The 12,547-nt window shown below is 39.5% G+C and overlaps 1 protein-coding gene across 1 annotated transcript; it reads right to left on the bottom strand.

Moving 5' to 3' along the window:
• Nucleotides 1-2,441: 2,441 nt before the first annotated feature.
• On the bottom strand, nt 2,442-11,105 carry FAM161A (FAM161 centrosomal protein A). The gene is made up of 7 exons (XM_053460245.1): nt 10,935-11,105; nt 8,027-8,274; nt 6,371-7,546; nt 5,342-5,509; nt 4,392-4,491; nt 3,599-3,744; nt 2,442-2,730 (listed from the first exon to the last, which is right to left on the bottom strand). Exons 1-7 carry the CDS (start codon nt 11,103-11,105, stop codon nt 2,592-2,594), a joined length of 2,148 nt encoding a protein of 715 aa, XP_053316220.1. The 3' UTR covers nt 2,442-2,591.
• Nucleotides 11,106-12,547: the final 1,442 nt, after the last annotated feature.

Raw genomic sequence — 12,547 nt, 5'->3', positions numbered from 1 at the left:
TTTATTGTTAAAGCCCACCCTTCATGTACCATCTTTGCATTTACTCACTCATTCACACAAATCATTAACACATTCATTAATGCAGTCTCACAAATCATTCAAGCAATTCATCCACACATGAATTCATTAATTGTCATACGCATTCACACAATTCATCCACACATTTATTCATTAATTCTCATACGCATTCACATTACCCCCTCTCCCCATCTTATCTGCCCCTTCTCACTATGTTCCCCCTTTTTACTATGTACCCCCTTCCCCACTTCTCAATATGTACCCCTTTCACTATCTATCTCCTCTCCCCCTTTCTCACTATCTAACCCCCCTCTGCCCCTTCTCACTGCACCCCCCTCCCTCACCCTACTTACCTTGTTGCCGGAGCAAGCAGCAACTGCGACCGGGCCCGCGGCAGGGCCGGATTGATTTAGGGGCTGATGGAGCTGCAGCTCCAGGCCTCTACCTTAAAATAGGCCCAGTCAGGACCAGACTGACTGGCCCTATGCGGCATCTACGGCCGCATTAACGCAGGGCCCCTTAAGCCCGCCGCAACTGCGACCGGGTCCGCCACTCTAAGGGGCCAGGAAGCCAACACCAGGGCCGGCCTTAGGGGTCTGCGGCCGCACAGGGCTTAAATTAAAACATCGGGGTTTTTTTTTTTTTTACTTTATTTAACATCCTCCATGTTAAATAAAGTTAAAAAAAAAACTTTATTTAACATGGAAGATGTTAAATAAAGTAAAAAAAACCAACAAAAAACCCCCCGATGTTTTAAACCCTGTGCGGCCGCACACCCGTAAGGCCGGCCCTGGTGGGGGCTTCCCGGCCCCTTAGAGTGGCGGATCCGGTCGCAGTTGCGGCGGGCCTAAGGGGCAGGTGCCCCTTATGCCCTGCGTTAATGCGGCCGTAGAGGCCGCATAGGCCCAGTCAGTCCGGTCCTGACTGGGCCTATTTTAAGGTAGGGGCCTGGAGCTGCAGCTCCATCGGCCCCTAAGTCAATCCGGCCCTGCCGCGGCCCGGCCCACCGGGCAAATGCCTGGTGTGCCCGATGGCCAGTCCAGGCCTGCAACAATCCATGAGAGCTGCACTTGTGTCACATGACAAGTAAATGTTCCTGGCAAAGAGACAATTTCCCATGACGAATTATTCTATGAAGTTCGGACATTGAGACGTACTTGAAATGAAGTGTTAAATTCAGCAATGGAGGTGGAACAGCACCTTTAAATAAGGATTTTTAAGTAATATATTTTTCATGGTTAAAATTAAACATTTTTATAAAATTAAAAGGCATGTGCATTTAGTGAGGATATGATGATTAGGTTAGTCACTTCAAAAGGCACAATAGATGCAACCTAATCTTTTACTACTGCTAATCCAAGAAAGATGGTAATACATACAAAGAAACATATTTGTTTAATTAAATATAAATATTTAATTTTTTTCATGAAAAAAATCATCAGATAAATAAAAGTAAAAATAATTCACTGTAAGCAATCACCTAAATAAACAAATCATAATCTGATAATGGCCATTAACTTTTTTTTTTTTTTTTAAATAAAATCTTCCTGTGGTTTGAGTTTACAAACATGAGAACCAAGCGATGGCATCAAAAATTAAAAAAACATTCACACATCTCATTTTAGTAAAGTAATGTAATAGCAGAATAACAATAGGTTGGGATTCCATTCTATATTGGGGACAACAGCATTTGTAATTATGGAAGATAATGTAATATTGATAAGGTAATTAGCCCATCCAAATAGATCTGCCCTGAACAAATCAACACAGGCTAATGTTTCAGTACAAAATACTACAAACACATGAATTAACTACATAAGCGTATTTCATACGTGGTGTTATAATGACGCACATGACTGTAAAGATTTAACTATTGCTGATCCAGAATTATTTGACAAAAATAAGAACTAGCCTGCCTATCTAACCTGCCCATATACCTATATGTAATGCCCTATAGGACAAGATTCGGCATAGTTATATTTTAATTCCACTACGCCACCTCATCTAGAAGGCTAAATCTAACATCTGCTCTATTTTTGAGAATGCGTCGTATATCATCTTGATGATCAGCACAGAAAATTGAGCAAGTAAAGCCAAACAATAGATCCCTTGGTTTTATCTGCAACTCAGGTATAATTCTAAATAGAATCTGCAAGCTCATAAGAATTGAAAAACTTAAAGAACATGACATATGTGATAAACTGATAACCGATAAGGTAACTGCACGTTTAAATGTAAACAATGGACAAGTTGCGGTTTGCATGGGGATCTGTTATCCCACAGCAGCAATAACCAGTTTCAGTGCTGGATGTGCCCATTAGGCCACCCATATTCCTATCAACACTCTGGTCCTGTAGTGGAAACACCATAATAAACATCATAATTCAGCCACTTTCCTGCAGCTTTGTTAGGGATGAATTCACTCCTGCCCTCTAAATCATGGACACACTCTTCCAATAAACTACTTCATCTGAAAATATTCCCTTAATGTTGCAAAGTTTTTGGGACGGCACATATTCCCTGTCTAGCACCATGGGTTTATTAATTTCTGGCCAGTCATGCTTGTGGATAGATTACATTTCATCCTCCGTGTGATCATCATCTGTGCTGTAATCTCCCTGGTTCTCATCTTCAATTTCAGAATCCTCCGATTCATCTTTATAGCTATATCCGTCATCTTGCAAGTCCTCTAATTCCAAAGTGCCTTCACTGCTGCTGGAAACAAATAAAAAGAAGACTGAACCTTTCAGAAGGAAATAGGTCATACTGTGCAATGATAGGACAGCGCTTATAAAAGAGAAGTACATCTTAAAAAAAGGTCCTTAAAAGAATGGTATTTTTTTTCACTTTTCTACCATGAGAATGTGTGTGTGTGTGCTTTTTGTGTCTTCTTCAGTTTCTTTCTTGCCTAAAAGCAGTGTTTGTCATAAAGCAACTTTTATTACAACCCATATTACGCTAATACAGTAACCTGCTTTATGGGAGTTGCATTACCCGGCCATTCCACACTTAGCCTTCCACCCGCTGTCCAATAGCCCTCCCATCCTGCTCAATCCACAGCCAACATAAACTTGATGGAAACGGTGAGGTGGCTGGCGTGCTAGAGCAAAATAAACTGTGAGCGTGCAGGTGCACGGTAGGCGGACTGCCAGTTTAAATGGGATGCGAGGGAAAAAAGACTCACATGGGATTTGGAGTATGAAATAAATACATTTAATGTGACATCTCTTTGAATACAAAATGAAACCTACATATATTTGGTCTCATGTGCTTGGCCAGGGCATAAGGTACATTCTCTGATAAAAAGATGACTTATAAACAAAGTCTATGTTTCTTTGGGATGACAGGCATCAACCTTGCGTCCTCTCTAATCCACAGGCATGCATAAGCTCCTTGCCTAATCATATACTGCTGCATAACCGCACTTGTACTTCCTCTTCATTGTACTGTAAACTGTGATATGTGAGCTCTAAATAATGTATACATATATACATACATACACATGTATATCCTTACATTTAATGAATATTATAAGTAGTAGTATTGCAAGCTCTATATGTATATGAAAATTCCAAATTACCCGTCTTCATCCATGCTGTGTTGCTCGATTCTGGCAACATCTTTCAGATGAGATGTTTGTCCTTTTTGTGAAACAAAATCCTCGCGCAATCCCAGGTTCTGTAGCACTGTAGAGTAGTGCTTTTCAGCAGAGAGACGAGCATTTTTCTGGATGAAATAGAAATTGAAATGTGCAATGTCAAATAGTATTATTATTATTTATTGTTTTATATAGCGCCATGAAATTCCGTAGCGCTGTAAAATAAAACCCTTTCCCCGATAGATTAAGTCAGGGTGTCTGCCTGGGTGCCTGGGTGATTAAGGCTGAATCATTCTGTTGTTTACTTCAGGTAGTGCGATAAAGAGTCACGGTATTTGTCTGATATATTGGGCTGAGATAACAGAGCTAGAACACAAATGGTTAACATACAACTGCAAAAATAAAAAAATAAAAATGTTAAAATATTTTGAAGCCCCATTTATAATCTGATACTAGTGATAAACTGCTTGTTTTTGCTTTTATTTGGATTAGTGCAACAAGATATATCTTGGAAAGGTTTTACTCGATGGACTTGTTTTTTCAACTTTACAAACTAGAAAGTGAACAAATGTAGATAAAGTAACCAATTCATTACGACAAATAGCTCTGCTGCTATAAAAATATAAATGGTGGGTATTAAATCATGATACAGGAATGCATACAGCAGACATAGAGCTTACATCTTCCTGCATTGTGCTCAGTGACAGAAGAAGAGAAATAAGGAGTCCAAGGTGACCACAAAGAAAGCAGAAAAGCTCACATTCAGTTGACAAACCTGCGATGCTCTTTCCAACAAAAGTGGCTTCTTGTTGACTCGATCTTTCATTTCTTCCAATTCCTGTAAGTATTCTTTAGTTCTCTGTTTTTCCTGTTTCCTGGTACAGAATTTTGCAAAATAATGAAACCAGTACTGAATAAAACATACAGTATATTTTACCTCTACTCACATATCAGGTTGTGTTGGGATTTCAGCCATATCCAGGGTCCATGTGAATCTCTAGTCTTACTTCCTCAGAACCCCGAGATAAAGACAGTAAGATGCCCTGGACTGTAGGTAGCATGCTGCGTATGATTTCTATATACATTTTGGAATGCTTTTGAACGCTTTGCTTTGGTGAATCTTGGTTCTTTAATGAAGTTGGATCTGTTCTTGATATACTTTTGTTCAGATATTCCATACGCAGCCATCAGGGGCAGTTACCAATAAAAAATAATTTTTAATGTTAGGTCCCTATGAGTGAAAACTTTTTCAGGTGGAGGAGGTGTTAAGGTAGGTATGAGGTCACATGCCTTACAACATTTCCTTACTATGGTAACAGAAGAACTTCCTTTCAGTCATACCTGCCAGTCATACACCAGCTCTCATTTTGAGTAGACACATTTAGGATAGTCGCCATACAATGATTTGATGTCAACTTTCAATAGCCAAAGGGCATCATTTTAATTAACACTGTATTGACATATTGCAGATTTCTCCTCATGCCTTACATCTCCATGTTCAGTGTAAAAGGTTTTGTAAGCATGATTGTATGTAGGCAAGTGTTTTGTCCACCAAAAGGGTAAGCCTACCACGTTTATAATAAGTGATAAAACGAAAGTGGCCAACTAGGGCCTACGCAATGCCAGACTAAGACTAAAAAAACTATGAAATTGATTTACGGATTTATCTAACGGGTTTACAAAAGCTTGTAAAATGAGGTATATATTTTTGGGGGAAACAATTACCTCAACTCATTTAATTTTCTACGGGACAACAGAGCTGCTCTTTGGAGTGGGTCGATAGCTTTAGCTCTGGAACAAATATGTTTCTTCAATAGTTTCTCTTTGTGTTTCTGTCTGGCTCGTTTCCTTTTCCACTCTTCTTCAATTTTATTTTTTTCTTCTATAGACTTCCTGAGGTGGGGATATAAACCATCTCAAAAGCGAGTCACTTCAAAACAGAGGTGGGGTCAAGGAATTGCCTACAGCCTACTAAGGAAAGACTGGGGGCCTACAGGAAAAATACGTGTAATGGCAGGCAGGCGGGAGTTTACAAATGATTCACTGATAGCAAAACAAGCCACATGCTTAGACTTTTTGTATAGCCCTTAATTGACAAATAGGGGAGAGAAAAAATGTTGGTGCACTAAGCTAGTCTCAGGCTCAAATAATACAAATGTGTAAGTTGAGGCCTACCAAACAAGTGTAAGCATGCTGCTAATACAGTGTATTGTCTGTACAGGATGAGAAGCGCATACAGTTTTTGTTTTTTGCTTAATTGACAAATATTCCGAGATATTTTAAAGGGGTTTATTCACTCAAGTGGGAGATTGCAGGTGAGCGTCTACTCAAGACCTACCCAAATACGCTTTCCCTGTCGGAAGGGTTGAACCAACCCTGCATAATGAAATTAACTGGGTCTTTTAAAAATATCAAACAATTCACATTATTACTACACTATTATTGTTTTTTTTCCCTTTTTTCTATTGTATGAGCGCCCCGTTGTGTATATATCATTTTGAGTGGGCATCGGAGAGTATCAGACTTGGGTTGCTGCTGTACATCAGGGAGGTATCATACGGATATTATTTTGGTGGTGACAGCGATGCTTATACATACATTTTTTGCTCTCAAGGGGCCAACCAAGCTCTTTTTGGTGTAGAAGCTCCCTGAGGCAGGCTAGAGATGCAACTCTCCTGTACACTCTTTCCTTAGTGAATAAACCCCAGAGAGTGAAAGGATCACAGGGATATCAGAAATAACAACAGTGTTTACCTGATGGCTTGCTGCCTTTTTTTGGAAGATTCTGTTGATCTCAGAGCTTTAGATAATGCCTCATCACTGGGCAATGAGCTGTCTCTGGGGGATTTAACTGGTGTCCATTTCCTTGGGGACTTATATGGCCAACGAGTTTCATTTAAGTTGTCCTCATCTGCTTCAATGTTTTTAATAATTTTTCCTGTATGGGAAATGTGTTCGGTCCGCAAATGAAAAGGATCACAAACCGTAACGTGCTTTGAATGTTTGGCTTTTAACAAACGTTTATGTTGCTTTTGATGGAGAGCTTCAAAGTTAGGTATAGATTCTTTTATTTTTGGTTTGTGCTCTGGTTCTTCTTTTGGTTCGTAGCATCTTGTCTTCCTACTCACCGCAGCACTCCTAGAAGCTAGCGTACTGGTAGGGTATGAGGAATTATGTAGCAGTTCTTGTGCTCTCATATGTATTCTGATATCTCTATACAACTCCTCTTCTTTTAGCCTCTCCTTGGCTGAGCTTCCGTAAATAGATCTAGGGACTGGTTTTGCCTTAAAATACTTTACATTGTTTCTTGAAGCTGAAAGACCAGAGAGTTGTTTCTTCTGAACTTCTTTCTTGTGTTTTTCTCGCTCTATGAATTTGAAGGGTTTTTGAGATGCTAAAAGAATCTCTTTGCTTTTCTCTTTCACAAATTTGCGCCTCTCCTCATTCCTCCCTACTATTTCGTGATACAGTGGCAGGTAGACAGAAGCTGGGACAGGGTTAGCTCTGAACTTCTTCTGACACTCTGCCTCCTCTTCTAGAGCTTTTTTCAACAACTTATTTTCAAGTTCTATTTCAGACTTTGATTTCATATTCGTCTCCTTTTTCTTGGTTTCTCTAATGGTCATCTGAAAAGGTTCAGGGATGGTTATTCTGTGGGACCACTTTTTGGACTTGCTTTTGCTAGTTTGACATTTCTCCTTGCTGTGATTGACATATGTGGAATTTTGTATATAATCATCCACTGAAAAATCATTCCACATTTGAAATATTTTCTCCCTGGCAGACATGGACTCTTCTGAATCACTACAATGTCCTCCATCAGACGATTCACTAAGTGAGTTTTCTGATAAGGCAGAAGAAACATTACAGTGGAAATCATTGCCCTCATGATACACAGCTGGGTGCAAATTTGTTTTGTCCCACATTGACCTAGAAATTAAGAATATAAATGTGTTATACTTAACTGGGCAACGATTGTGAATATTATACAAATGGTATAAAAACAGATAATAGAAACACCACATATGGCATAGAAGGTACTACTTCTTTGTGAACTGTACTAACTGTACTGTGGGAACCTAATCATTATCTAAATAATAGACTCAAAATATATATATTTTATTTTTTTATATTTTTAGTCCATCATTTAAACAAATAATAGACTCAAAATATATTTTATAATGTCTTATATTACCTGCTTCCTTTCTGATGCTATACCTATTGCTAAGGAGGGCACTGTCCAATGGTGGTTTCCATGCGCTAAGAAGCACTGGATATGATGTCATAGGCCAGTAGAGCTATTATGTAGAGATATTATGGTATTGCCGAAATGATACTAAACCCATTGCTGTAATTGATTCCTGATTCTATAAGCATTTTTTTAATTAAATGTTGACTCTGTTTGCTTACCTGAAGCAGTTTTTGTTGACCTCCTGGTCAGTATTAATGTTCTGAACCCCCTTTAGCTTCAGTTTCTGTTCATACATTCTTTCTAGTTGTGCCATGTTCTGTAGATGAGCGTTCTTTAGTTGTTCCAGCTGTATGTAGTATTCTTTGTCTGAATTCTGTATTTTGGAGATGTCAAAAAACCAACCTTTACTTTCACAGCTCTTGCCATGTTGGTTTCTTTCCGTGTCAGAATCCGAATCAGTGCCATCCTGGTCAAATGATTAAGAAAGTATGTTATTTTATCAATAATGCTCAACTTGCCACCATTAAAGTGATTTGGCATTACATTTGATGAATACTGCTAGAAGTAGTTTTTGAATAAGCAATCAATCCAATTAATTCTTGAACTCAAAGTGGTAACACAAATGATAAAGAAGCAGTAACAACAATAAAACATGGGACCAACATTAAACATGACAGTTCTCACACACAGCACATATGATAAATAAGAGAGGTATTTTGATCTATAAATAAGAGAAAAAGAAAACATGCTGTGTATACATGTAATAAGGGTGATCACATTACTAACATATTGGCCATTTTTCCAGGACACATATAAATTTCATATGTCGCTGTCCAGTATATGTAAAGTGCTGCTCTGCAGTATTATCCTTATTTATTTATATATACGGTATATAGTGCCATCGTATACCACAGTGATGTCCAACAGGTAAACAGGACATAGGGCATCATATAGTGATTTACAGAAACAAAAGGCTAGGAAGGGGGCAGCATGAGGATAAAATCACAGAAGGGAATCAGCTGCTTAGTTATACATCATACATACAGCAGGTTAGTACTTAACATGTGCTGTCAGCTACCTGCAACATGTATAAAAACCCTGGAAAAACAGCCCATATAGGAACTTCCTAATTTGTAGGGATGAGTATAATGGATAATATACATTAATTCAACCAAGTGCATCGGTAAAATATTTTTCTACTTCTAAGCAAACCAGGACTCCAGTTAAATGCCTTCTGAAAGGTACAAAGTAATAAACTGAATATAATGATTCTGATTTAATATGTAGGGTAGAGAGGGTCAATATATGTGACATCAAATTTCAAATCCCTTCTCCACATGCCGAGTACCAACCGGCCCCGGACTGACCCTTACAAATGGATTAACACGAGATGTAAAGCTCTTTAGCAATGATTGGCGCTATTATGAAGCACAGCAAATGTGACAGCGAGATGAGAGATTTCACTTTCAACACCGATACTGCTCATGGAAAGCAACAAGAACATTTTTTGACTATCATGCGATTTGAAATGACAATAATGAATGTTACAGATTTCAATAGTATGTTAATTATGGTTCATAATTACCATAAGGGGACAACCAGCCATAGAGCAGAAGGGTATTAGGTAATTCCTGCTGCCTTTGATAACAGCAACTCACCTCTATGGATGCATGTGGGCTAAATCCAGTGAATAGTTAGGTATAGATATATATATATATATATATGTATATATATATATATATATTGTGAGCAGGGTCCTCTTTACCATTCTAGTTTGGTCATAGCCTTTAAATGTATGCCCTGTAAGAAATGCTGCATACACTGTTAACATTATATATATGCACACTCAGAGAATTTATTAATATACACAGGCTTTTATTTGCCCAGGTGCTCCAAAAATAGCCAGATATATGAAACCAAAGAAAAAATGGGCACTCACGGGTCTTTGCAGTAAAGTGCATTAAGCACAATTTTATTTCAACCAGCACAGCCAACGTTTCGGACCACCTCCTTGAGAAAGGACCGGAGGTGGTCCGAAACGTTGGCTGTGCTGGTTGAAATAAAATTGTGCTTAATGCACTTTACTGCAAAGACCCGTGAGTGCCCATTTTTTCTTTGGTTTCATATATATATATATATATATATATATATATATATATATATATATATATAGTTTCACTGTTCCCTACCTATGAACACACATGAATATGCTAAAGGGCATATTATATATTATTAAGTGATGGGGTAACAGATGGCTCTGACCTTGTTTTGTTTTGCCCGATAGAAACAGATGGCAAAAGATAATGTGTTGTACATCACCATTAATCTCACAGCAAAGCCGTAGGGACTTGCAGGTTGGGACCCAATTACCAGGATCACACAATAACAGTGCAGCCCCGAACAACTGATTTTAAAGAATAAAACGCACATTCTAGCAACCGAATCAAGGAACCGAACACTTAAATGACACATTGATTGCTTGATTTATTAAAATACATAAAAAAGGATTTAATAAAATGCAACAGGGGAGTATCTATATTAAAGGGGGAAGAGTGACAGAGTTTTAGATGTAATGTAAGAATGTTTATCTTTACTGAGAAGGTGGTGGACAAGTGGAACAGCTTCCTAGGAGAAGAGATAGAGGTTCATACTATGAGGGAATTTAAAAGCCGTTTCTAGGCTACTGCTAGCAGGACAGCGCTTTGTCCTCTGTGGACTCCACACTATTTATTAATACTCTGACGCCCTACACTATTGGGGCGTCAGAGTATTAACCAGGGAGGGATCTGGCCTCAGCAAGCCCTTGACTCAGTAGCCAGTGGCACAGAGGTGGCCCTTTGGGTCCCTTTCATCAGATGATTTCCAGACGGAATGTTTGAGAACTTGCAATCAGCTCTATGTTCAGAAACATTAAAGCACATCACAGCCTTAAACACCCGCTTAGTGCTTCGGTGTCTTGTGGTTGCTAATTAATTTAAGCCCAGGATGACTCCAACTATTTATCCGTGTAAGCACTTTGAATGTCCGTCTGGATTTCCGTTACCATCTATGTAAATACATGAGCACATAGCGTCCTATTATCGAATGGAGAGGGGTTGGAATAAGATTGTTGGGGATTTCTAATACCTCCGATGTCCTCTCAGACTCGTGCCCGGTGTTTGAGGTTAGCGGGTGTCTATTTCGCTGGCTCTCCTCCTGTTTCCGCTCGTATAGGGTACACGGTGTCCGAGTGACAGGGTTTACCGGGGTCTGGACACAAGCAGCAGCGAGAACCGAGTCACGGTGCGACTTCGCCATGTTCCTGGAGAGATCTGCAACCGCCCGCGACTTTGTAACTATGGACGCTACTACGGCATCTGCCATGGGCCAAACTGTATACAGAATGTGAAAACGCCACTTTGTACAGCAGGCGACAGTTGAATCGCTGCAGTAACCCGACCATCGTGCAAAAGACGATTTTTTTCCGAGTGATTGAAGACTTTTACTAACTGATTTGATAAAAATAAAACGGACACACACGGGTTTAGGAACAACCTCATGGAACAAAAATGAGACTTATTTTAAAGAAACCCTAAGCCTTTTAATTCTTCAAGTAATTGTGAGCCCATCCCCACATTTGATATAAATCGTACAGATGAGGAAACAAAACTGCTGAAGAGCGCATGTAACAAGCTTTAAAGCACATCGTCCCGATGGGGCCGGTGCGGAAGATCGCCAGTGCTCATGAGCTTCTTCCTCAATTAAACGAGGGGACTGCACCGACGGAAACAAAACCCAGGAGCCCCTCGGAGAACGCATTTATGTTGCTTCTACTTATTAGACTCCATTAGCTGGGACTCCAAAAACAGAGGATTGTATTCAATAAGCCCACTCCTCTGTGTTTCAATCGTCTTTTAAACATAGTTTGTCCATGGATTTGGGGTGAGAGGACACTCAAACTCCAAGGTCACTAAAGCCCCGGTGAGTTTGTTATACAGCATGGGCACAGTCTCACCGATTTACGTATTAAAAGATCCCACAGACGTCACATATAAGGAGATCTCACTACGGTGCATGCGTCATAACGCACATGCGCACACCTTGCCAGGTAATCCCCCCCCAAACTCAAATTACACCCAGTTGCACTTATTCCACCCCTCCCTGTGATTAAAGACCTCAGCTTTCCTAGTGTTATGATACTGGTAATCATGCTCTACAACTTGTTAATTTGCAACATTATAGTTTCCATACATTTATTATGCAAAAGGGCTCATTCACCTGCTGTTCCCCATCAGTACGTTGCTGGTAACATCTTTTGCATCGTGATAGACTGAAAAGGGTTTTTTGTTTGCATATTAATATGGTGAGACAGCGTTTTGCATCTCACCACAGCCGTTTAGTAAATACAGTGCTTTCAGATATAAAGGGGGCTACATCCTTGTTGGAACGGTACATGTCAATCATGACTTCATTACTTGTTTTCTGAGTGAAACCCACTGCTGCAGCTCTCTCCCGAACTGTCGCTCCACACACACACAATTCTCAGAAACCAAGAATCAATGAAGCACATATTACCTTACCCGATCTCTGAAGTAAAAGGCATAGCTGCCTTTTTGAACTTTGACTTTCTCCTGCATTTAACTATTTATGTAAAGCTAATTGCACCTGCTTTGAGGCCAAATGTAACCAGAAAGGCTAGCCTTAGATATAACAGACACAAGACACTGCACTAAATCATGCCCATTAATTATCTATGGAAT

The sequence above is a fragment of the Spea bombifrons genome, chromosome 3 (assembly GCF_027358695.1).
Source record: "Spea bombifrons isolate aSpeBom1 chromosome 3, aSpeBom1.2.pri, whole genome shotgun sequence".
NCBI lineage: Eukaryota > Metazoa > Chordata > Amphibia > Anura > Pelobatidae > Spea > Spea bombifrons.
The sequence above is the reverse complement of the archived record's forward strand: the minus strand, read 5'-3'. Positions and strand labels throughout refer to the sequence as shown.